This window comes from Rhipicephalus microplus, chromosome 1 (genome assembly GCF_043290135.1).
Source record: "Rhipicephalus microplus isolate Deutch F79 chromosome 1, USDA_Rmic, whole genome shotgun sequence".
Classification (NCBI taxonomy): Eukaryota; Metazoa; Arthropoda; class Arachnida; order Ixodida; family Ixodidae; genus Rhipicephalus; species Rhipicephalus microplus.
In genome coordinates, this window is record NC_134700.1 from 235,143,095 (window position 1) to 235,170,572 (window position 27,478).

General features: G+C 44.3%; 1 protein-coding gene across 1 annotated transcript in view; it reads left to right on the top strand.

Annotated features, from left to right (window-relative positions):
• Positions 1 to 7,667: 7,667 nt before the first annotated feature.
• Positions 7,668 to 27,478, top strand: part of LOC119159504 (arylsulfatase B) — a 28,295-nt gene continuing 8,484 nt past the window's right edge. The window contains exons 1-7 of the mRNA XM_037412288.2: positions 7,668 to 8,251; positions 13,769 to 13,880; positions 18,074 to 18,233; positions 19,448 to 19,560; positions 24,436 to 24,546; positions 24,664 to 24,789; positions 25,894 to 26,020. Of these exons, the coding sequence (XP_037268185.2) occupies positions 13,773 to 13,880; positions 18,074 to 18,233; positions 19,448 to 19,560; positions 24,436 to 24,546; positions 24,664 to 24,789; positions 25,894 to 26,020 (745 nt within the window). The 5' untranslated portion in view covers positions 7,668 to 8,251; positions 13,769 to 13,772. The remainder of the gene's footprint in view (positions 8,252 to 13,768; positions 13,881 to 18,073; positions 18,234 to 19,447; positions 19,561 to 24,435; positions 24,547 to 24,663; positions 24,790 to 25,893; positions 26,021 to 27,478) is intronic.

Below are 27,478 nucleotides of genomic sequence, written 5' to 3' on the forward strand. Positions count from 1 at the left end.
AAAAACTAGCCGACGTGACGCCGCATCTCTTCAAGCCTGTACTTATAAAGTGAACGGCTGTCTGAGGCCAATATATATGCGCCGAGTCACGCTGCTTTAGGAAAAGAAAATGAAGTTTCTTTTCGAACTTATTCTTATTATCTTATCATATTCCGTCTTAATAGCTGCTAGTCTTATGTTTAAAAAGTCACATATGTCTTCCAGTTACTGATAACAATTTGAACGATGAAGTGAACTAACTGGTGCGTTCACACCCCAAGCTGATGTATATAACCAACTGTCGTAATAGAGGTATTCTTTCAAAATGTGCACGTGAAAACCAGAGGCCACCACGAGAAGTACAAACATCAACGCGCATTTTTATTCAAAAGTTCTTTCCTAGTATTAAGGAATCAAAACCCACCTCAGAAAATTGCACGTGCGATAGAAATCAAGGTAACGCAAGCACTGTCGTAAGCATTTTGGATTTCATGCGCTGACCACAGAGCTGTCGCTGGACTTCTTTCCTGCTTTCCTGTTGGTGCAGTGCCAGTTTGCAACCGCGCGAAATCTGCCATTACGTACATTGCAGATAATAATAATAATAATAATAATAATAATAATAATAATAATAATAATAATAATAATAATAATAATAATAATAATAATAATAATAATAATAATAATATGATGATGATGATGATAGCTGGGGTTTAACGTCCCAAAACCACTACATGATTATGAGAGACGCCGTAGTGGAGGGCTCCGGAAATTTAGACCACCTGGGGTTCTTTAACGTGCACCCAAATCTGAGCACACGGGCCTACAACATTTCCGCCTCCATCGGAAATGCAGCCGCCGCAGCCGGGATTCAAACCCGCGCCCTGCGGGTCAGCAGCCGAGTACCTTAGCCACTAGACCACCGCGGCGGGGCAATAATAATAATAATAATAATAATAATAATAATAATAATAATAATAATAATAATAATAATAATAATAATAATAATAATAATAATAATAATAATAATAATAATAATAATAATAATAATAATAATAATAATAATAATAATAATAAAATTACATAATTAAGCTTTTACGTCCCAAAACCACCATCCTCGTGAATAGTTTAACACAAAATAACCAACTATACTCACGTAGCAATCCGGACGCTAGCGGCCGCTGGGTCAGCGTGCCACTGTTGCAGTGCACGAGTTCATGGCCGAAAAAAAAATGCTAATTTCCGTGATACTCCTTTTCCCCTTTTGTTCAGCGTGATTATAGACAATGGCGTACCAATTAAATGATAAAAAAGGAATTTTAGTGTCTGGAAGTGTAATCACGAAAATGCGGGAAACTTGAGCTGAGTCGCGCAAATTAAGTTTCGCACGTTGAAGCACGGGCCCGTCACCACTGGCTGGGCAACCTATTTAACTATTTGGTTTTGTATTGAGTTGGGTGGCCTTTTCTCTTTCTCTTAAGTGTTTTTATATTGCTCTCTCTCTCTCTTTGCTCTCTTCTAGCTATTTTGGTCTTTTTTTGCCTGTTTATTTATATTGACTTGGTTCTTTTTCTACTCAAAAAAGCTCGTTTGGGGGCCTGCTAGAACATGCTGCAGATAAAGGCTGCGCTGCAAAGTCGAAGACGAAAAACTGGACTGACACCAGGAAAGCGTTTTCCCGGTCTCTTTCCTATCTTTGTGTCACTTTCTATCTGTTGCGTGCCTTCTCTTACTCCCTACCTTCTCTTCTGTCTCTCTATTTATTTCTTTCTCATTGCTTGATTTTATTTTTTTATATGCTTTCCATTCTCTCTGACTCCAATTTTTTATATGTTATGCTTCACATGTTGCTCTACGGATACTACATGTAAGGCAACACGCAAACCTACGCAGCTGTTAAACTTGTTGATCGCTCTGCTGGCGCTAATGATTAAATATGTCTGAGCACTTTGTGACGGGTGTACCTTTAAAACACCTACACGTTGTTAAATTCGCATCTTTTGACGCCTATCACTATTCCACGCTTCTTCCACGCAATATACGATGCCTCAAGGAGACTTCTTCCTATAGTTAGCATTCATATTGCGTTTTTTTATTTTTTCCAAAACAGTTTCAAGAGGGTATCACGGCTCCGTGGTAGAACATCTGCTTTCCACGCAGCCGACCTGTGTGCGATCCTCATTTGGACCTTAAAGTTTTTATTCTTTATTTCATTTGCAGCTGTTTTAATTTTTCGGGCGTGGACAAGATGACAATTTTTCCCTCACAACGAACGGCGCTGACGTTTCTGCGAAGCGAGCACTTAAGCGCTGTTGCGTTAAATTGGCCCGCGACATTTTACGGCGAGCTAAGAAAGTTTGGCGGTTAAAAAACAAAAAGTCTTGTAGTTCGAGACACTCCGACACTGTGGCTCACAAAAACTTCCAATGTGGAGGCTATTCTAATACTCACGAGCAAGCGTACTTTATTCATTTAGTATTCCACGCAGACTTCGTGTTTCTGTAAACTGGTTTCGGAGAGTTGGTTCGTAGTTATCCAATAGCGAATAGTATAGAAAGCTGCGCACAAACCTTTCGTGTCCTGACTAAAAAAAAGAAAAATAGTTCACTAACGCGATGTGGTTGTGTGGTCGTGCGTTTCTGCGTGCCTGGTCTCATTCACGCTTGTGTTTCATGTAATTTCGGGGATGACTTTGGTTAGCTGTGTTTTAGACGACTTGGATCACAAATGAGTTGCCACTCTCCAACTACAAAAACAAAAACACAAGAGAGAAAAGAAAGCCAAAGCAAATAGCGTAAATTAACACTAATCTGCGAAACCCAATTAGATGTTACAAAACATATAGGAGATACTTCTTTCTCCGGCGTATTCAATGCACCAATTGTCTGCGGTGTAAGAGGATAACAATAATCAATGCAACAGATCGATGCCCGACAAGCGATAGGATAAACGAATATAAGAAAAAATAAATTCAAATAGCGTATGTATGCGATCATAAAGCAAGCGCGGTATTTATCAAAGTACAAAAAGTGGACAACAAGCTTTACCTAAAAATAATACAGCAGCCTTGAAAAATAGGTCATTTACCAGCTATTCACTTTCTTAAATAATGCATCTCATTATCGAGAAAATTATGTAGCATTTCAGTGTTCATCCCCGCTGCTAAAGTATATAGCCATTTTTGCTTTACTATACAATATTAAGAAATTATTCCTTCCTGATGTGTGATACCTTTCATGCAAACGCTGCTTAATCTTTGGAAGTATAGTATTGCTCGATTCCCAGGTAGTCTGGATGGTAGGTTAGTGGCACAAGGAACTTGTAGTCCTATACTGCCGCCACAAAAAGGTGCGTTGCAACATGTCGACGGGAAGGAGACGTCTACGTGGGCTCCTTCGCAGCGGTGCCGCGAAGGATGGAAGGAGTGGCAGCACTCGGTTCTCGGCGTATCGTCGTCAGTTGCGCAGGTGTGCATACTGCTGGGGCAATGACTGCGCTCCGAAAGTTGAACGGTTCGGTGCCGTGGTTGCACCACATGTCAACATTGATCGCACTGGATGACAACACTTTGTATCGACACTGTGTCCAGCGAATGGACCCCCAAAGGACGTTGACTGAAAACTGCGTGGCGTAAGCACTGACGCTGAGCACATTACCAACAATCACCAAACGTGAGTCCCCACTGTTAATTCAGCAACAACGAGTAGTAAAAAGCTCGCTCATTCATATTTAATGGTGACGTCGGAATCAGCTGCACGCCAAATTATCGGAGATACGAAGAAAGCAATATAAAAGTGTCTTTTACATCAATTCGCTCTCATTGTAGGCGCAAACTGCAAAAGCTGAAATTTTAGTCGTTCTCGACTTTCGTCATAATGCGACTGCGACTTAGAACCCATGTCATAAGCAAAAAGTGCTCTATAAGTCAATCTCTTCTTACGTTTCACCACGATATATACTAACATCACCACGCGTGATGATCATTTTGTTACGTGAAAAATCACAGGCCCCAGGTGGTCAAAATTTCTGGAGCCCTCCACTACGGCGTCTCTGATAATTATATGGTGGTTTTGGGACGTTAAACTCCCCATAGTAATCAAGTATTTGTGTTGCCGTCAAACAGATAGTAAAGATGTGCAAGGTTCTAAAGACTGTTCATTTGTCAATGGTTTCAACCGGAGACCAATCTTGACGATGAAGATTGGTCTCCGATCCAGACATTGTCGAATAAACTTTTTGAGAATTGCTAACTAAACCATATATATATATATATATATATATATATATATATATATATATATATATATATATATATATATATATATATATATATATATAAATTTATAGTCGTGATCCACTATACTATTGCGCGAGTGAGCTAGGTTTATTGAAGAGCAGGTGCAATGGTGGTATGGTGGTAGCAGTTACGCTTCGACTGCGTCGGCCACCTGTGTGCCTTTCGAGGTTCGTGGATGCTATGATCGTATCTATAGCGACGGCGGTTTCGTTCACAGCGGACGCGGCACTCGGTGGCATCCGTCTGACGTTGTGCAATACGCGCGCAGTGTCGCGAAACTCAAACATGGTGAAAGCTGTTCAAGATGAAGAACTTCAGACCAGGTTCACATGCTGACATAAAACTCGCTTGCTACATTCTTGGGGATGAACGATTAGTTAAACCTCACACATCATCATCATCACCACGAGATTGTAGTGACTAGAAGAATAAAAATGGGGCGAAGCACATTCGGCAAGCAGTCTCAAACCATGATTGGTAGATTGCCACTATCCCTCAAGAGGAAGGTATATGGCAGCTGCACCTTGCCAGTACTTACCTACGCAGCAGAAACCTCGATACTTACAAAGGGGGTTCAGCTTGAATTGAGGACGACTCAGCGAGCGATGGAAAGAAAAAAGCTAGGTGTAACCTTAGTAAACAAGAAGAGAGCAAGCAGAGTAAATCAGCGAAAAGACCGGGGTCAAGGATATCATAGTTTAAACCAAGAAGAAGAAATGGACATGGGCCTGGCATGTAGCGCTTAGGCAGGATAACTGCTGGTCATAAAGGATGACTGACTGGATCTCCAGAGAAGGCAAGCGGGTTAGGGGGAGACAGAAAGTTAGGTGGATTGATGAGATTAGGATGTTCGTGGGTGCAAAATGGCAGCAGCAAGCACACTGCAGGATCGAGTTGACCAGCGGATCGTGGGAGAGGCCTTTGTCCTGCAGTGGACGTGGTCAGGCTGTTGAAGATGATGACGATGACGACACAGATGATGATTATGATGATGATGCTACAAGGCTGTGCTTCCGGCTGTGTCGTTGTCTTGTACCAATATTCGCAAAGTATTGTTGCAAACTTTTTATTTTGCGTGTTATCAATATCGGCGTTCTTCCACGCCATATACTACATATGTTAACATGATTCCCTGCCCGACATGAAGCCTCTGTAGGGTAGTCTCACAGATACATTTCGAACGCCAGCATGACTCTGTGTTCGAATACCGGGCTGCCACGCACAAGGACCGGGTTCAAATTTCATTAAATCCTGGGCATTTTTTTCTATTTATATTTTTCATGTCTATTGGTCACCCCAGCGACGAAAACGGCGACAACAACGCATCTAAACGCAGGAACAGGTGCTGAGATCTGGGTTTTAAAATAAAGAAATAGAAATAAACACCGGGGCCTCATGTTTCCGTTTCACTAGTTTACCATCTTAGAGTGTTAGGGCGGAGATTTCCTTAGGTCATTTTTTTGCATGCCGGTATATATATATATCTTTCTATCACTTGCGGCCCGTACCCATATACCACGGGTGGGTATGTGCCCATGGAGGAATAGCGAGAACAGACTCTGGTAATTTCAAAGCACGAGCGTTAAGAAAAAGCTGACATCGACAGAGTTGACCCAGTGAATACAAAGAATAGAAGTCAGGGTTCCAGCAGGAATCGAACCGAAGCATTCGGCGTGGCAATCAAGTATTCTACCTCAGATACACGCCACTGTATCGGAACTGCTTTTCAAATAGACCCTAATGTTGGTGGAACGTGAGCGTTGGCTTCGATGCTAGCTATTCAGTTTTAACATGATAGCGTTCGTTTCGCAGAAATTCCGGAATTGGCATCAGTGGTTGTAAGTAAAACATGATCATATATATGCGTGACCAAAAATATTGAGAACGATGTAAATCAAGTAAAAAAAAATCATGGGTTAGCAGGGGATCTAACCCAGGCCGTTTGAGTCCGAATGGGGATCGAACCAGGGTCGCTTACGTGTCAAGCGGATGTTCCACCACACAGCAACGGGTCTTCTTTTCAATGCAGTAAAAATAACTTTCCCTACTTGGAAATGCAGCAAAAGCAACTTTCATGCTTTACAAACACACGCATCCTGTACACATTCTTCAGAATACAGCATAAAATATTGCTGTAATAAGGCGTGGTGCAAGCGTATATTCCTGTCAGGCGTCAGAACACGTGATTATCATAATGTCTTCGTGGTTTAAAGCCAGTCACCCAATACAATAAGCACACACGCAACTGTGCGCCTATTCCCACGTGCTGAGCCACGTGGGGGGGGGGGGCATAGCAAGTGCGAAAAGGTTTCATGCACTAAGTGTTTCAAGTATACGCACTAGGGACAGAATGCTGCTATCGCGATCAACTCTTGATGATTGATTGATCATTGAGGTTTAACGTCACAAATCCACGATTATGAGAGACGCCGTAGTGGAGGGCTCCGGTAATTTCAACCACCTGGGGTTCGTTAACGTGCACCCAAATCTGAGCACACGGGCCTACAACATTTCCGCCTCCATCGGAAATGCAGCCGCCGCAGCCGCGATTCGATCCCGCGACCCGTGGATCAGCAGCCGAGTACCTTGCCCACTATACCAACGCGGCGGGGCCGCGTTCAACTCTTAAAGGCGAAGTTTTAAGATCCCGTGATTTTTATAATCATTACACATGTACTTCTATGATACAGCCGTCGCCTTGAATTAATGCCAATTCTAGTTAAGCCCGTTCCATTGAAGTTGATCTGTGTAGTAGCCATTCTCGCGAGTACAAGCGCTATAATGTTTTACCAATTCTGGTGTTGCTAATACCGATGTTGCTGTTGGCATCGTACGCAGTTGTAAACAACCAGTTATATAAAATATATGTGACAGACATATACCAACATACGTCGGTGTGTACATTTGTACATATCTTTAGCGTCATTCCGTAACATTTCGGTCAATAAATAAATAAAAACACATTCACCTCCCTTCGCGTGCTTCCCATAACATTGATTTAGAAGGTACGTGAGATCTGCCGAATGTTTTCTTTATATGACCGCTTCTACACTCCATAAAGCGGGATAGCAAACCAGCTAAAGCCTGATTATCGCGATAAAGTAGCTGACTGGGTTACTTGGTTTTGTGAAAGTCAGAGCAGGAAGCCGCAATTATTGTTGGTGGTTTTAGTAGCTTTATATCCTTGAAAAAGGTGTCCATTACCTTTTTTTCTTTGTTTTGTACTGTTCAGTTAGCTATTTATAAGCGCTTTCTTGTCAACAATATTTCAGTTGGTAGTCAACCTTTGTCCCATCTATTTCCTGTCTGGGCGTTATTTTCGCACTTCTTATCCTCTTAGAGTTTCCTCTGCTCTCTTCCTATTTCACTGTTTCTCGATGCGTGAAACGCCTGCAAGCTATCTTTAGCAACGAATTTGCAACTTGACCTATAACAGGAATCAGTATAGGAACGTACCTTGCTTCAAGTTTCGCAACTGAAAGCTTGATGACGCCCAGCGCGAGATGCAGCGTGCATTTCGCAATTCTCAGAAATCACGCCGCTTACGGTAGACGCCTGCAAGAACCTTCGGTAATGAATTCTTGGCGATGCATTGCGCTCTAATTTGGCTGCTTGCGCATCGCAACCAGTTGTTTCGCCAAGCGCGTGCGCATATGCTTGAGAGCTGTTGCCATTGATTGTAGCTCGGCGATGTCACCTTTAACACGTTGTACAAGCCGCCTAGTGGCGACTTGCAACTTTTGTTTTTGTTCATACCTTCCTTCAATGTGATGGGTATACCATATCTACGACTACCATCTATTTTATGAGGGCGTTCTTTCACCTGACATGGCAGTGCTTTCCCTGGATCGTCGCGTTGCAGTGCCTCGTACAGTCACGCCGGCGCTGAAAGTTACGCCACCTCAATGCCACGAAGACGAACGATTGGTGCTTGACTGGACGTGCAAGTGTCTTGCCGGATCACCGCCTAATTTCGTAAGTGCAAGCTTTGAAACCAGGGTCGGCTTTTCTTCCCGAAATCTGAAGTTAAAACTTAAGCTTACTTGGCTGCGTCTACACCAAAGTTTTTTTGTCTTTAGGGGCGGGGTATTAAGGCGCTTAATCCGATATAACATTTGCCGATTGCTTTATGAAACAGTGAATGTTACAACGCACCCGAACGTGGCATAACATTCTTTTAATTTTAAAAGCATTGATTGATTGATATGTGGGGTTTAACGTCCCAAAACCACCATATAGTTATGAGAGACGCCGTAGTGGAGGGCTCCGGAAATTTCGACCACCTGGGTTCATTAACGTGCACACCCAAATCTGAGAATACGGGCCTACGACATTTCCGTCTCCATCGGAAATGCAGCCGCCGCAGCCGGGATTCGATCCTGCGGGTCAGCAGCCGAGTACCTTAGCCACTAAACCACCGCGGCGGGGCAGTTTTAAAAGCAGGTATAAGTTAATTTTTTTGTGCACGGCCACTCGACAAACTAGCTCCATGTCAGCTATTATTGACTGACGTAAAAGTGAGACAGCCAGCACTGCAGCGTTAATGGGATAACAGCTGCAGCTACAAATATTTAACTTTACCGTTGGCACAGCTACATCTTAAGCTTATCGTTTAGCGGTGGCAAACCTTAATTCTGTGCAGCAGTCGGTGCGCATTTTTAAACTCGTGTGTTTCAGTGCTTTCAACGTAGTTGAGGCCCATAGCTTTGCTTCACTGGATACGTGTGCTTCCGAATCGGGCAACAATACACAATGATAATACATTCTTCAGTGGTTCCCGCCGAAGCCTCGATATGCCTCTGGGGCAAGCCCTAAAGGCCGGGGGACACAGAATTTTGACCACGTGGAATAATTTAGTTTGCACTTAAATCTATGAGCGTGGGTGTTCTTACGTTTCGCTCATAACAAGGGAACTTTCCCAGACAGTTTACGAAGGGCTCGCAGTCCTCTGCTTCGGTGTTCTAAGCAGGCTTAGCGTTTCTTGCTCTTCAGACATCTGGCACCTCTCGCACGTATTCTATGTGTGTAGCTGAATCGCTTATCATGACTAATACAATGATTGGTTGATATGTGGAGTTTAACGTGCAAAAACCACCATATGATTATGAGAGAGTCTGTAGTGAGGAGCTCCGGAAATTTCGACCACCTGTGGGTTCTTTACCGTGCACCAAAATCCGAGCACATAGGCCTATAGCATTTTCGCCTCCATCGAAAATGCAGCCGCCACAGCCTGGAATCAATCCTGCGGGTCAGCAGCCGAGTACCTTAGCCACTAGACCACCGTGGCGGGGCCATGAGTAATGCAATACAAGCATCTCGCAAATCAAAGACACAAATAGCGCGTATGTTTACAACAAACGATGAAGATAGGCACGCATTACTGTAAGATAACACGCGAAATTAAACGTTTACGAACAATATTTTGCAAATATTACGACAAGATACTTCCGAGTCCCGAGGGAGGCTCGCATAACGAGACAACAGGAAGCTGTGCGCTGTATATCCCAATAATAATGTCCCGGGTGTTATGAGCCGAAACCACAATATTGTGAGGTGTGCTATAACAAAGGGCTCCGAAAATTCCCACGGTCGGGTTATTTTTTCGAGTGTGATGACCCTGCACAGCACACAGGCCTCTCGCATTTCATTTCCGTCTTAATGTGACCGACGTAAGAGGAATCGTACATCCGACATATGAGTCAGCAGTTGAGTCCCGTATACACATCGCCACTGCGGGATTCCCCTTGTGGAGCACTAGAATATTCGTGAATTGGCTAGTTCATTGGGGACTACTCGCGATAGCGCACAGGACTTGCGTTAGCCGAGAGGTGAATACATCGGGATGATACTGGGTTGATACAGGACGGGTAGACGACAGGCTCAAAAAAAAAACGGTGATGGACTGATGTAGATACAGGGTATACCTCGACGTTCTACGTGTGCTTGCTTTGAAGCAGACTTGACGAGTCCGTAGGGTGAGGAAACAAGCAGTCGGGACACTCTAGTCAGAGCCGGAGCGAATGGCTGTTTTATACAACACAGCCATGCGTGCCAACGTAATACGTGCTCGTGACCGTTAAGTGCCATCGCTGTAGGCAAAATAAACTTGGACGTTAGAAAAGTTTCGCACATTCTTCCTAAATTTCTTCGCTTATACATTTACCACCTATTGACACTACGAACTTCAACGTTAGAAAATATCGCACATTTTTCACAAAATTCTTCGCTTCTACATTTACCTTCCATTGGCTCTATTAACTTAGACGTAAGAAAAATTTGCGCGTGCTTAACACATTTTTTTATTGTTAACATTAATTTCCCATTGCCTCTACCTAATTCGACGTTAGAAATATTCGCGCATGCTTCACAAATTTCTCCGCTTCAACATTTACCGCGCATTGCCTATCGTAACTTCAACGTTAGACAATTTCGCCCATGTTTCACAATTTTTTTTGCTTCTACAGTTACCTCCCATTGACTCTATCATATTCACCAAAAAGCCAGTATAATCTCCCATCGTTACGAATTCCGTTTAAAAATTGGGAGACCCTTAAGCTTCGCCTTTACGAGCCGAACATAATAACAATATTCTGTTCCTAGTGCCTACTTCAAACACAGTGTATGAAATCTTTCCAAACTCGTTATGCACCCACTATGTGGGCTTAACGATACAGTAGCGCGTGTTCCTTTTTTGAGTGGGTGAATGGCTTTAAATTAAAAAAAAAACATTGTCCAGTTCCAATACTCTGATGCCCCATGGCAATGGACACTTGTACCACGCATTCATACGGCAATACTTCATGGTGTACTGCGAAGCACGTATACATGACGCCGGTGTTTGTAAAGCATGAAAGCTACTTTCGCTGCATTGCCAGGCCCAGGAACTTGTTTTCGCTGTATTCACGAGCATAGGCGTGGCTCTGTGCTTGAACACCCTTTTGCCACACATACGATCCTGGTTCCATCCCCACTACGACCCAGAATTTTTAAATGCGAAGCATTTCTCGGCGAACTGGCGAATGCGAGCTCTCCCATTTCCACTCTCGGCGCTCTTTCAAAGTTGTACACTGTTCGGGAGCTCATATCTGTGGCTTACACCTGTGGAAGCTAAAAAAAAAAAAAAACTGATGCGCGCCTGCGCGGCGCCCCGACAGTGACGGGATGACGACGCCACTCACAGCGCAGTCAATTGCGCGCGTGCTTGGGTAGACGCTGATAACAACATAACTGAGAGCACAGCCAACACAGATCGCTCGTGACGACGCTTAGTGGTTTTTTGTTTCTCCTAGCCATATACAGCTTTCGCTGTAAAAAAAGAAGCCGTGATATTAGAAGGGGTCAGCTGCCAGCGTTCTTTTGCCTTTCTATGCCAGCCTGCAACCAACAACTTTGCCTCCCCCCCCCCTTTTTTTTTCCCTATTATTCATACACCGTCTGAGCTGACGAAACCAAACTGCGCTCCCACTCCAAAGCCACAACTGTAAACGCCGATTTCCTGCCCTTTTCAGGACGACACTTGCCTCGTTCATGCATCTGCTGTCACGCCGCCTATGTTAGCATGCACGTGTTCGGCACGGCTACACATATGCTTCCATGCGGGATACACAATTAAATCATGACTGCGGCGGCTGCATCTACGGTGGAGGCAAAAATGCTATGGGCCCGGGTGCTCAGAGTGGGGTGCACGGTAAAGAACCCCAGGTGGTCGAAATTTTCGGAGCCTTCCACTACGGCGTCTCTCATAATCATATTGTTGTTTCGGGATGTTGAACCCCACGTATCAATTAATCAATCACAATTAAATCGTTGCAATGTTGCCGTTTGGTGTAGAAACGTTACGGTTAAGCCGACAGGGAACCTGACCAGCAGGCATCACTCGGAAAGCAGGTACGTGCAAACGCATGGCCCCTCGCGCAAACTTGTTTACATATAGTATGGTGTTGTTTCGTCGCCGGTCAGACGCAGTCGAACACTGTTACTGACTATGTACAATACTGAAGCACGATATAAGCATTTTTAGTATTACAGCAATGAGCGAGTGCGCGTGATATTTACGTCATGTCGATCAAAACACAGCCGCTGAAAGTAATGTCGCCTCTAATGTAGGCGTTCAAGTCACAATTACGCCGATAAGACCCAAACTGTAGACGCTGAAAACTAAAGTATCAGCAGGACACAGCTCTAAAATTTCAAGTTTGAATCCCTAAGTACTGTACAGTCATGGATGTTTCAAATACGGACGATTTAGGGCTGGTTGTAAGAGAAGCTCTTATAACTACCATATTTCAGCGTCACGCAAGAGGCGCAGCGCACGCTAGTGAAAAACATAAATGCGACCCTCGTTTCCTACAAGTCATGCTTTTTCAATTATGGGCTTAATTTGTCGGAGATCAACCGTTTCTTAAAGGTAGTATGATCTTTTATCGAGGTCACTAGTCATTTTGCGCTGCCACATTTAATCGCCACCTGGATATGAACGCATGGCAGTCATTGTGCCTGTAACTTGAAATGATGCGCTGCTAAGCACGGGGACGCAAACCCAGTTCCCGGCATGTACTAAGTAAACAGCTGGGAGGGAGCACTGAGTAATATAAAATAAATAAATAAATAAATAAATAAATAAATCAAAACATTACGGTTCGGCACACGAACTTCGCTGTCACTTATTTCTCCGATCACTCAAGAACTCCTCAATTTCAAGGCGATAACCTCAGATGCCTCATAAAACGCTAAAACTGACCGGTGTCGACGTCTCACGTCGGTGGAGTCAACACGAATCATGCAAAAGGTAGTCGCAGTGGGAATCGTTAAAATATGTCACGTAATCCTTCTGTATTCTGTATGCACGCGAAAGCCAAGTTATATACGCGTGAGAAACGTACGTCGCCTCCGATCTTGGTGGCATCGCAATACCAAGTTAGTCACCATGGTCACACCGACGGCTTTCTGTGGGGAGGCGGGAGGGAGGTTCAGTGAATGCGTCGAATTAGAAGACAAACAAGATACTTTCGAGTCACGTTTGGTAAGATACCCTGCGAGCTTTTTGCTTTTGCGAGCACTCCGAACGTCATCGTGATTTTGATTTGCACTCTCAGTGCAAATCAAAATCCACGTAATTTTTTCGCGAGGGCATCATTAGCGGCGGGAGACTGCGCTGTCGGGTTATCACTGGCGGAAGCTGCTGGCGCTTCATTAGTCTGACAGAGCATCACTTTACAAAAATAAGCTATTATCGTCGGTTACAAACGTCGTATCACCGTTTGCAAATGTCGTTGTTCGCGTCTAGCCAAGATAATGAATTTAAATTGTTTAAAATAGTAAGCCATGTAGGGTCTGGCTGCACGAGAACCGGGCGTTCCTTGGTGTGCTAATCGGGCACGCAGATGCGTTCGCAACAGATATCGCGATGGAATATTGAAGCAAACAAATATGATTGTGATACAGCGAAGAGTTACCTCAAAACTAACCCCTACGTTCTCTTTTTTCTTCAAGCAAAATGGCAGCCTCAATACCTTGCCTGTGTCTACTCTACTCGCTCTTCTTCCCAGCGGTGCAGTGTTTTACGAGGCAGCCTCACATCGTCTTCATCTTAGCCGACGACATGGTAGGTTCGATTTTAACACGTGTATGTTACCGGATGAAGCTGTTTCGTGTCTCTTTCTCTCTCTCTCTCACACACACACGCGCACACACGCACACACGCACACACACGCACGCACGCACACACACACACACACGCACGCACGCACGCACGCACGCACGCACACACACACACACACACACACACACACACACACACACACACACACACACACACACATATATATATATATATATATATATATATATATATATATAATCTTATAATGAGATCAAACAGACAGTAATGCAAAGGGAAGTTATTAGAACCAATGGAATGTAAATAAGAAGAAAGGAAAGGGGGTGAAAAAACCAGCCGTGAGCAGGCATCACTGTTTGTTAGGTCTCATTATTATTGTGTCAAAACACTGAAAAACGAGCCGTTAGGTATACACTTCTTTCCCATATATATATATATATATATATATATATATATATATATATATATATATATATATATACGATAAAATAAACCCATGGTTTACGAAATCTCTCAGGCGACTCCGAAATAAAAAGAAACGTTTATACCGCGCAGCTAAACGCCATGGCACGCCCTCCGCGTGGCAGACATACAAGAATTTTATGAAAAGCTACTGCGCGGCAGTACAATCTGCTAAACTTAAATATTATTCTGTCGATCTACCTTCCCTCTTGAAATCAAATTCCAAGAAGTTCTAGTCACTTGTTTCTCCTCAACAACATGGCCATCAAATATCTTTGCTAGATGACCACCATGTCCCTCTTTCAGATAGTCATTGCTCATCAGCATTTAACGCATTTTTTTCATCCGTTTTCACCCTGGAAGACCATTCCGACGTACCATACGTTCCCGAACTTGACATTGCATACATGGAACCTATAGAAATAACTGCCGAGGGTATTGCTCTACTAGTTAATAACCTCAAGCTTTCCAGTGCAGCCGGCATCGACGACATTAATTCTAAAATTCTCAAAAACACCGCCTCCATTTCTGTTAACATTTTGTATCACCTTTTCAGGCAATCTTTAGCGACAGGTTAACTCCCTTCTGACTGGAAAATTGGTAAAATAGTGCCTGTGTTTAAAACCGGTAATAAGAATTTACCCGAAAGTTACCGTCTAATTTCTCTTACATGTATATGCTGCAAACTTCTTGAACACATAATCGCTTCCCATGTTTTCCGACACTTAGAATCAAATAATTTCTTCTTTCTGAACCAACACGGATTCAGAAAGGGTTTTTCTTGCGAAACACAGCTGCTAGAACTAACAACCGAGCTGCATTCCAATATGAACAGTACCTTCAGACTGATTGTATCTTCCTCGATTTTTCTAAAACCTTCGATCGCGTAGCCCATGGCCGTCTGATTTCTAAATTATCTGCCCTCCGATTAGACTCTCGTACCCTATCTTGGCTTCGCAACTTTCTTTCACTTCGTCAGCAGTTTACTATAATTAACAATTCCCCTTCCCCTCTTTTCCACGTAACTTCTGGCGTTCCACAAGGGTGCGTCCTCGGCCCCCTACTGTTTTTAATCTATATAAACGATCTGCCAAATAACATATCTTCCTGCATGCGTATTTTCGCAGATGATTGCATAATTTACCGTCCCATATCATCCCCCGACGACCACTTAACTCTACAAAGCGACCTTCACCACAATAATGACTGGTGTAACAAATGGTTAATGTCCCTGAACACGGAAAAATGTAAAATAATCTCCTTTACGCGCAAACAAATGTTTGCACTTTCCACTACACTATCAATAATTCTGCACTATCACAGGCATCATCCTATAAGTATCTTGGTGTCCATTTCACACCCAATCTCTCCTGGTCTCACCACATCACCACCATTAGCGCGAAAGCCTCCAAGTCCTTAGGATATCTACGCCGTAATTTACATAGCTGTCCCGCTCACGTCCGTCAACTAGCCTATCAAACCTTTGTCCGTCCCCAGCTTGAATTTGCCGTTCCTATCTGGTCCCCTTATCACAACTACTTAATTAACATGCTTGAAGCTATTCAGAATAGGGCGGCCCGTTTCATTTCACGGAATCATGACTATCACAGCAGCATAACGCAAATTAAAAACAATCTTTCTCTTCAACCCCTGAGCACTCGTCGCGACATTTCCCTTCTTTGCCTCTTTCACAAATACGTGTACACCAACAGACCCCTCCCACTACACCTCGATGTTCCTTCCATTACTTCACGTAGGTTGCATAATCACTTCAGTTTCAAGCGATTATACGGGGCAACTGATTCATTCAACTCATCTGCTCTTCCTCGCGCCATACGTTTGTGGAATGGTCTTCCAGATAACATCGCATCTGTATCCGACAATGATTCTTTCCGTCAGTTGCTGCTTACTCTCTTCTCACAATAGACTTGCCACTGTTCTGCACGTGTCGGATTTTGTGCCCGATTATGTTTGTTGCACACTGGAAATGTTTTCTGTATATGGGCATAGGTTTTGCATTTTTTGGTGCTTTTTCTATTGTGTGTTCTGCAACTTATAAACAAATTACAGCACGTCGTTGAGGTAAAGCCAGCTGGCTATCTTTGGTTGATGTCGCCTTCATATGCTATAATGACTGTATTCAGTTCCCACTGTCGTGTGTGCACTATGAAATTGCATTTTCTTTTTTCTTGTTATCGCCTGTTAACTTCAACTTATATTGCATTCCGCGTCATACTTTCATTGTGCTGATATGCTTTGTAACGCGTGAATTATTTTGTGTGATCTGTAAAACTTCACCAATTTACCCCCCTTACTCAATGCCCTGTAAAGGGCCTGTAAGGATTTTTCAATAAATAAATAAATAAATAAATAAATAAATAAATAAATATATATATATATATATATATATATGTATGTATGTATATGTGTATGTATATGTATGTATGTGTGTATATATATATGTATATATATGTATATTGTGTTTTGATAACTTCAGTATTGCAACTCATGTCACTCCTAGCGTTAACATGAGATTATTTGTCGACGAATGTCTGCCGTTATATCATGCTAAAATTGTCGGGGATCAAATTCTGCCTAATGAATCCCTGAGCATAATATTCAATTGCCGCCCCAGGTAGGATATTGTAACGCACAATTCGTGTGGTATAACAATAAATATTTATTGGCAGCTAACTTGTGCCCGAGAATGTTAAGGAAAAAGTAGCAGCCTTTGTCGTAGGAGAGCCGAAAAGGAATAAACATCTCCGAGAACTCCTCAAACGGTGCGCCACGTCGTCACCAAAAATGCCCTGCTTCGAGGCGCACGCCGTCACGGCCTCTTGTTTCATCAACGGGCCGCTGGTCTCTTGGAGGGTGCACAAACTTGCGTGCGCAGTTTCAATATCGCGTCAGTCTTATGTCCATATGAAGATCAACTTTGAGAAGTCCCATTGTATAACGTTTTCAGACGAGAAATCTCCTTTTAAATTTAAGAAAATCAAACACGCGCAAAAATTTACATACCTCAGCTTGACAATCAGTTGGTCTCTATTTGAATGAACGCATCGATAGGATCTGCAGAACAGTCGAACGCAAACTTATCTTTTTAAAAAGAAAACTTTCGGCTGCTAGCTCCAGTGTGAAACTTGAAGCTTATAAGATGATCGTACGACCAACCCTTGAATACGCTAGTATACTTCGGGACCCTCACAAGCAATACTTAATCAATCTGAAATGCGTTTAAAAATTGGCCGGAAGATTAATTTAGTTGTCTTATCAACGAACTAAATCCGCAACAGCCCTGCTAACAAGAGTAGGACTCCACACTCAAAGTCAGGCAAAGTTTGCCCATTTAAAACTAATTTATCAGCTGGCAGTCGGTAAATTAAACTAAATTTGGACTCTTCCTTGTACCTGCGCCCATATTGAAGAAATTCTCGTCACACCATTCGTTGTCACGTGTTTTTTTTGCCTTATAACGACGAGCCTATGTGTATAAATATACATTTCTTGTTCGTATAGAATGGCTGGATGGAATAGCCTCAGTTCGCAAGTTTTCAGCGGCATTAATATCTAGGCTTTTAAACGAAATCTAGAACAAGTAGCAAGCGCCGTGTAAACTGTAGTCTATTCGAGACGTATAATGACTCAAGCTTCACCAATATTTTTTTTTACAAACCGTATTTGTGCACACGAGCGTAAATTTATCAATGCAGGGATGGGACGACGTCAGCTTTCACGGGTCCTCGCAAATACCGACGCCGAATTTGGATGCCCTGGCAGCGGGCGGTGTAATCCTCAATAACTACCACGCTCAGCCTGCCTGTACTCCTTCAAGGGCAGCGCTGATGACGGGACTGTATCCTATACGCACAGGTGGGCTTTATCTTGAGAAGACCAGTTCCTCCCTTCGCCCGCCATTGCTCGCCAACAACCCTGACACATATGACCACAAGTTTGGATAGACATGACACAATATGTTGATATACTACTCAGCCGTATTATTTGGCTACATTCAAGTACCTTGACATTTGGCATCCAATTCAACTGGAATAAACTTATGCAGTCAGACCACGCTGCTTTCCTTAACGCCAGTCGCTTGCGTCAAGTGAACAGTTTCATTTTTTTTAAGAGGGCCTCCACAATGGTTTTGTGTGTATATAAGAAAAAAAATGAAATGAAGCTGAATCGAATATTTTCGTTCACGGTTATGATTGGTGTTTGTAGTGGTTTGTTTCTACTTTAATGTATGTAATAATTTTTACGCCCACTCAGCAAAAAATCTGTACGTCCACCCATCCATCTGTCACGTAAAAACTGTTATGGAGAAATTAAAGCAGAAAAAAAGATAACATTCCCATAGTGGGTTTCGGACCTAATGTTCAGAAACTTCTGTACTCTTTTCTCTCTCTCTCTCTGGGCAAAAGGACAACGCTTGCGAAACGTGACTATTTCTGAACCATGTCAACGCAATTTACAGATATTTCAGAACGAGTGCCATAATGTGAACACTTAATATGGCTCTTTTCAAAATACTTCATTATCAAGGAATATAAATCTCTCTATAGCAACTGAAAAAAAGCCAAAATAAAGCCCTCTACACGCCAGGGAATTCTCGACTTCGCGATAATTTCGCCGCAACCACTTGCGTTTAATAGTCGGGAAGTGGTGAAGGATTATCGTTTTGCAGCCACTCTGCTTAAAAAGACGCGTGCAAGTACGCGCGGAAGCGAAAACTCTCTTGCGGTGCCTCCCTTCATTTTCTTCTCTTCTACGCCCTCTTCGTGAAATGTATTTCGCGAACCGATCAAGTGTACCTCAGCAACTTTAGCACTAACTCACCCAAGAAGCCCTCTTGCAACGGTCAAAAGTTTTCCATGGTTTCATACAGCAACACCGCTGTGTATAACTGCCACGTCAATATCTCTGGAGGTGCGCATATGAGGCATTTATTTTGTATACGCTGGCAACGACTCACAAATTCGCTCTTACCTCGTTCAAATTGATGTGAAAAACTCTGTACTCATTTATTCATTATCTGAGCCTGGCATTCTGAATAGCTGCCTCGACTTTCTTGACGTGCCATCCAGGATTGCAAGGCCTCGCACTTGACGTAGGAGATCCGTGGGGGTTGCGGTCGGACGTACGGATTCTGCCCCAATACCTCAAAGACCTCGGGTACGAAACGCACATCGTTGGAAAGGTACGAATATTTTATAATTGCGCCGTCAACAGGGGGTATGTGTTTGTGCGTGTGTACTTTCATAAGTGCCGAGGACGAGTGCACGTACAGTTAACCGGAGGTCATTGCACTTCCAGTTGCGCCGTGATATCCCAGCTGCATTTGTCCACACAGAACGCAGCTCCTAAACAAGTGACATAGCCGCTACTGTGGAAACAGGGCTTCTTGCCGATGTGCTGAAGCTCCAGATGAGGATTTATTAGTACTCGCAGATTGAAATGCTGCGTATTAAGGCTGGGCGATGCGAATACTTTCTTTCTCACCTGCATCATTTTGCTTCATGTCGGCGTCACGTAATCTCCAACATTTACATCGAAGTCCACGTCACGTTTAGCGGGCAAGTTCGTAGATTTAGCATGATTATCTTATGCGATTTTACGTCCTTGTTGTAACATTAAATGTTTTGATGTCAGGTTTTAATCTGTGAGCACTGGACATGTACACACTGTGCATGCGCTGCTCGTTCGCATGCGCATGCGCTGCTCGTGTCACGTGAAAGTGACAATGACGATGGCGACAGTATTTTCATGCATCGTCGAATCTTCAGTTTGATAGCCACTGTAGCTCCGTTCTGCCATCTGTTTACCACTGTAGCTAAATCATTGCACTTCGTTTTTTTTCCAAAGTAGTACGCCCGAAGTGAGAATGTCATCAGCATGAGTGAAGAACATTTATAATGTACTTGTGTAACGGTAGCTTCACTCTCCCGCAATAATTTAGAACAGTTCAAGTGGTGGCTTGACTATTTCAACTGCTTGAAGTCATTGGATACTTTACGAGTTTGTTTTAACAGTGGAGCTAGTTCAAGCCGATGGAGTCATGACTGCTTGCGGTATGAATGCTAGCAGAAATCAGTTATAGCACTTTTTGATCGGTGTAAACTTTCGGGCCTGGAGGAGGAGGAGGGCATAAATGAAATGCAGCCAGATCAACCAGATGCACGTCTGGTTTGCTACCCTGAACTGGGGGAAGGGGTGAGGGGGTTAATGAAGAAAGAGGTGAAAGGCAACGTGTGGGTGCATTTGACTTTGTCCATTGCGCGCTTATAAGCGGCTACATAGTGCGGTCGTCTTTAGAAAACCTAGCAATGCCCACGTCGCTTTGCTGGCCTGAAACGCGTAGAGCCATGAACCGAAAATCTTCTCTTCGGAAAAAGGTCTACTATCTATAGTTTCTGTAACGTTTCACGTAGCAAGTTGCGTTCGCTCGCAAAACAATCACATGGACGCAGTAGATGTTCTATTGTCTCGTCAGTATCGCACGATTCATATCTAGAGCTATCCGCCATTCCTAGGTGAAAGAAGTATGCCTTCGTGAAAGCTACTCCTAACCACAGGGGGCATAGTAAAATTGCATCCCGGCGCGAGAGGTCTCATAGAACTTGAAGCTTTTTCAATGGGTCTAATTCGTGTAGGCGGTGGTTCCCGACATAGGGTTCACTCAGCCAAGTTTCGGACACAGTATTAGCAAACGAGCGAAGGTCCCTTGCAAGGTCGGTTCTCGACAAGAATCTTGGGGTTGTTGGGGCGTCCGCATGGGCGAATCGAGCAGCATCACCAGCAAGGTCGTAACAGGCAATGCTACAATGTCCCGGCCCGATAACCACTGGAACACCACGTCATGTCCTTTCGATAAAACTTAGTGAAGCACTTCTCTTATTTCATTTACTAGTTGTTCATGTACATTTTGTCGTAAATCTAATTACAAGCTCTGAAGGGATGCCTTCGAGTCGCAGAACACAGGCCATTTTTGAGGCCAGGCTTTCGCGATATAACGTATAGCAGCACGCAAGGTGGCAAGATCCGCTGCTATGGATGTTGTCCTATGGGACAGTTTGAACTTTACAGTGACTTGGTACGTCTGGATGACATCACGTGTGGAGCTGTCAGCCGAGACCGATCCATTGGTGTAAATTTGGGTCCTTTGACCATATTTTTTGTTGAGTAGCGACAAAGTCACCTGTTGCAGGACCACTGGCAGTTGATCTAAATAAAACGGTCTTGCTGCGAGTAACGTCAAAAGAGCAACATAGCTTATTATCTTTCGTTCTAAGTGAAATGGTAATAATGGCTGTGGAAAAATACAAGTATTTGGGCGTCACATCAATAATAGCTTTACTTGGTCAGACCACATATCCCTTGTCTGTTCTTCAGCCTTCACCTAACTACAATTTTTGAAAAAGATACTTAAAAAGCACATTAGGCGTATGCAGCATTCGCAGGAGAACGCGCGAGCCCGAATACGCAGACTCAGTAGAACAGCTCCCAGGGTTTCTTACGCAGCCGCCAAAACATCCCTCAGGCGAAAGCCAACTCTTTGTTCTAGGTCTATGTATCTATCCTGCATGTCGAGTGGTTGTATCCAAATGTAAACGCATAGACGAAGGAAACACGAAAATGGTGCTGACCCCGCAACATGAAAAACCACTAACTAGCACAGAGCATTGATCTTGGCGGGCCATATACCAAAACTTTCTCGACCTAAAGTGACCTTGCACTGCCTACGTGATCACGGTACAATGTTACTTCGCCTTAGGTGGGCCGCTTTTGATAAAGTAATGATGTCCTGTGATGACCTCATATGAAGGCGTTTTCACAGAATTATTTTTTGTACCTCAATCCTGTTGACGCGAACGTCAGCGGTCAGTTTTGGCACTCGAGGAAGCATCTAAGACCTTGAAAATGTCTTTTTGAAACATGTCTTTCGCTTTTGAGTCCACTCGGGTGAATGAATAGGAACCCTATGAGTTTTAGAATTGATGTCGCTAGATCAAGGAAGCTCTTTGTAAACCATTTCTGCATGGTATTTGCAACAATGAAGCTCGCATATAGATGTTGACCTGTGCCACGGAAAGTTGGATATAGGTATTAGTATAACCTTTTACAGTTCGTTCTCTAGTTGCTAGTTTATACCTTCGTCATCTTATATAATCTTGTAGCCCGTATACTTCTGGTTACGATAAATATTACACTACCGGCACGTATCCTAGCTATATTTTCTGGGTGAGGACAACAAAAAAGTATTGCTGGGCCCCTCTTTTCCAGGTTCTGTTCCCTACTTTTCCAGAGTGTGAAAATTATGCTAGCTGAGTAAAGCTTAATACTCTTGGGGGCTTAACGAGGCCTTTTTGGCTGATGCTAGGTCTTTGCTTGGCTTATACAGAGTCCAACCACAACCTGTCACAGATCATGCAAGAATTTCCCAACTCCAGGACCGGAACTGACGTGCAAAGCTGCCAGTAGCTGCCTCACTAGAAGCACGTGCCTTTCGTCGCTCGTAATCGGCTCGCGCTACGCCGGCAAAGTCGACGAGGCGGTTGTGCGGACTGTCTCCACCACTGGGCGTGGCTGATGAACAGCGGCGCGTCATAAGTAACGGCGCAGAGTATTTTATTGGGATAGCAATCATATGGAGACTCTCGGCTGGATTTCGCCACCGGCGTCGGCGTCGATGTCATGTACCGTATATCTATCCGTATCTATATATATATATATGAAAACGCAAGCAAAAATTGAGAAAAAAGACTAAGACTCCAGCGCGCGGAATCGAACGTGGGACCTCCACGTCGTAAACGCGATGCGTCATTTACTGAGCTACCGAGAGATACCTCCTGCCATGTGTAAACGGCAAGCTATTTATATCTACCACTTACCACGGTTGGCGAGCATCTCGGGTGGGGGCGGCGGGCTATCGTGTTTTCAGCATTATCAGCAACATGGCGCAATGAGCGCGAGGCAGCTCTCGTCTCTCACGCGTACTTTGGCCCGCGAAGATGAGAGGAGTGGACGATCTCTTGCGCGCCCTTATCTCCCAATGGGGACGATCATACGCCTTGGCTGGCGTTGGGCGAGCATGGAACGATTCTGTTGTAGTTACGGGGCGCACAAAGGTCACTGCAATCCTTGCACAGCCTCAGTTTACGAAATGGGCGCGCTTTTCTGACACAGCGAAGTAACAACTGAGACGCTTATTCGAGTTTATCTTGCACATATTGTACCTGTGAGTACGTTTCGTGCGTCATTTGTGCGTGAGAAACGCGAGGCACGTTTCAATCTGCTTGCCATTCTGCGCGTGACTTTCCAATTTGTTGCTATCGCGTTCATTGCTTCGCCTTTGCGGCAAACCAGTGATTTTTTTTAGGGGCGAAGCTCCTTAAGCCATGGGTCGGGCGTCCCCGATGTTCCGGACGTTCCTCCCACCTCCCGATGTTTCGGTCGGGCGTCTCCGATGTCGGGCGACTCCGTGGTTTGGGCGTCCCCGATCCACCTCTCGTTTAGTCCTTGGAATGTCCACTGGATGGTGTACTTGTATAAGATGAATATATGATGAAAAGATCTGGGATGGCGGTACTTGAACTGTTCACTAGACGGACTGACGGACGGACAGATGGATGCAAGAACTAACGGACGGACGGACGCATGGACTGACATACGCTTTCGACCACTCATCATCACGCACTCCGTGAATGTGCGGTGATTTTTTTGCGGAAACTGGACGACGTCGAGGGATCAGAGGTTCGCTCTTAAAATACATTCATTCTACTCTTTAGACGCTGTGCGCCCTAAATTCTCATTTTTTGGTAAATAGAGGGCATTAGAGCAGAGGGGAAGGGAATATGAGAAACAACCTTTACGCTTCTTTCGAATGCACCGACTGGTGTGAATTATACGTCGCTTTGAAGAATGTTGATATGTGGGCGCTGTGTACGTTCTTTCGTGCTCAATGAAATGATTTTGAGCACTCGCAAGCAAACATGCGGTGATTAGTGCATAGTTCACTTTTTCTGGAGCAGCAAAAAATTAGATGAGATTAAATTCAGTCGTTTCTTTCGTGCAGTGGGCTCTTGGATATTACATGACGAGGCTAACCCCGACTTGCCGAGGTTTCGACAGCTTTTACGGCTATTACAGTGGAGAACAGAACTACTACACCCACAGCGTGACATACGTGAGTATGCTCTCCAACATGACGCGTTGCCAAGCCGGGTAAATAAAAGTAACAATGCCGCACGTTCAGTGCCCTTTAGGATGAACGAAACCGCAGAACGATATGAACTAATTTCAGGAAAACCGTACAGGTCTGGACTTCTGGCTCAACAGGAACCCCATATTGTCTGCCAATGGTTCCTATTCGACAACGCTTTATACTGAGAGAGCTAAGCATCTTATCCGCAACCGGGACAAGTCCAAGGTAAGCGCGCGCAGGTTAAATTACCCATCAGATAAGGTGCTCCCTCGCCACCTTCTGAGGACGTTCTGTGCCTAACGTGATTTTGCGCCCTGTAGCACTAATGTGGGCTAACAAAGGAGACTAGAGATGACAGAATCGGCTACAAAATAGACAGTCCAGTGGGAAAAGATTGACACAAACTGCAGTTCTTGTGCTAGAGTGAAGGCCGTGTTAAGTTTGTTCTGCATGTTGGCCCTCTTGGTAGCGTGCAGACGATTATGGCGAAAGGCAGACGATTTGTGCGAGGAAGCAATTGGGGAATGTTTATAGAGCCAGAAATTAACATTATCATTATTATTATTGCTATTCGACAGCAATCATGATCATGAGGGGGCGAATTATTGTCGCGCGACAAAGTTAGTCACAAAGCGAATAGTTGCAAATGGTCGCTTTCGTAGACTACTTTAGCTAGGTCGTTCCCAGCTCTATTTTTTAGTGAAGCGATGGCAGTAGCCAGCCTTTGAACCGTACGTACGCGCAAGATTTGACATCCTCCTATTTTATAAACCAATGAAAATACAAAGCGTATGCTATCAGACGCAAATTCCGTGTGGTGTCGACGCAAGTATATTTCGCTGCAAACAATAGTGCCCTGCAAACGTTAGTCGCCTGTATCGGGTAACACGCTTCTATGAAAAATGACGAATAATGGCACAGTTGCCGTTTCCACACAACGGAGCAATTTTGATTTATTGCGTAATGGGTACCTTGTAAGTGTGATTGGAGCAGGTATCCAAACAGTGTTAAAAAAAAGGCTCTAGAGAGGCCACATTTTCGCTTTGACTGTGCTGTGCATTCCGCGCAGGCCCGGTCGTTTTTCGACATCTGCGCTAAATGAACCTGCTTTGTTTGTTAGGTTTAATTGCTTGCCGGACGTCGAGAAACTTGTAGTGCATGCCACAACGATACATTTCCATGGTCTTGCACAAAGTATGATATACTAGGTTGTTGTAATTAACCGAGAACTCGTTAGTTATGTGTATACTCAATGCGAGCACGAACTGTCAGCCGCTTGGTTTTCATTTTTCGGAATAAATCGACTCATTTTTGTTGTTCCTTCCGCAGCCCCTCTTTCTGTTTCTAAGCTACCAAGCCCCGCACGGAGCAGGAGACCCTGAGCCATTTCAGGCACCGCAGGAAAACATTGACAAGTTTCCTTACATTGGAGAAAAGAACAGAACAATCTACGCAGGTGAATGCTAAATATTTTTCTTGCTCATAAGTGTCATATTACCTAAAAATGTTTGGTGTAACCAGTAGCGCACAGCATGCACTTCTAGCATTTAGAAAGTGTTCAATGGGTAACCACTCACTTAACGACTCAGCATGAAAACTGCTTGTCCGTCTGTCCCGTAAGGTGAATCACTCTTAATAAATGAATGTAAAAAATTTGGTTGATCCCTCTGATAGAGAAATCGGTACATCACACGAAAGTAAAATCGTGGCTTCATAGAAGTATAGCTCAATAGAAATTCTTGCACATTGGTGGCTACAGCACCCTTACATATTGATGCACCCATGTCGACATATGGCCGCACATCTTCTCCTCCACGACAATCAACTACTCGCAACCGGTATACACTTTCCGGAGACACTGCAATAACCAGAGAATTGTGTAAATCACACTTGAACCGCAGGCGATCGCAAACCGTGCAAGCGAAACCGAACGGGTTTTCACTCAATCGTTTCGCAACTCATCGTCTGCTGCAGCGAGGCAGCGTGACTTGTGGGTCAGCAACCATCATGTAGACATGTGCTTGAAAGCAGCATCCTACTGGCGAGCGGCGTCCAGCTGATAGGTCGCTTCGGTGAATGTACGATCATTTCGGTTTCGCATCGGTGTCTGTGGCAGCAGGTTGGGTTGCGATGCGCTCAACTTCACAAACGCGAGAGACAGTTCTCAGCTTGTGCCCTGAAGGCGCGAAGGGCTCCCGCTCTCCTCCATGTCCATCCCTGCACTGAACTCACTAGCGCGACATCGACCCGTCGACGCCGCTGTACTTCAGTGGCACTTAATGCAACAGTTCTCGCAGTGGTACCATCGCACACGTATAAGTAGACGGCAGAGATACGCCATTGCTTCATACACTACACTGCACAAGGTAGCACAACGCGAAAGACGAACCACGTGACTACGTCGTCACCGACGCGCAAAGCACATCGCACTTACAGGCGGCCCTTGCGGCCTACGAAATCAGCCCCAGAAACCTTCTCGGAGCTCATTAATGTGGGAGCAACGCTACACTTTGTTTAGAGTATAGGGCCAACGTCACCTAGGCAGCGTTGGTAGGCCGCTCTGATTAAGGACCTTAACTCAGATGCCAGCGTCCAATCCAATGCTGGCATCCGAAGTGTCCAAGGGCTGAGACTACCGCAGTGTTATCTGCCCATGTTAGTAAGTGTCATAACGCCCCCCCCCCCTCCCCGACAAACGACGAGCGCGGGTACAGAGGGAAGGAGTGAGATATATAAAACACGTTCCAAGTAAGCTTTCGAAATGCACCGACAGCTCAATTGGCTAAGCGCGCGCTTCCTGTCGCCGCAAATCGAGAGGTCGTGGGTTCGGCTTCCGGGTGTGCGAAATTTGCGAAATTTTCTCTTCCACTTCATTTCAGTGCATGCTGAGCATGACGATCATTGCATGCTGATC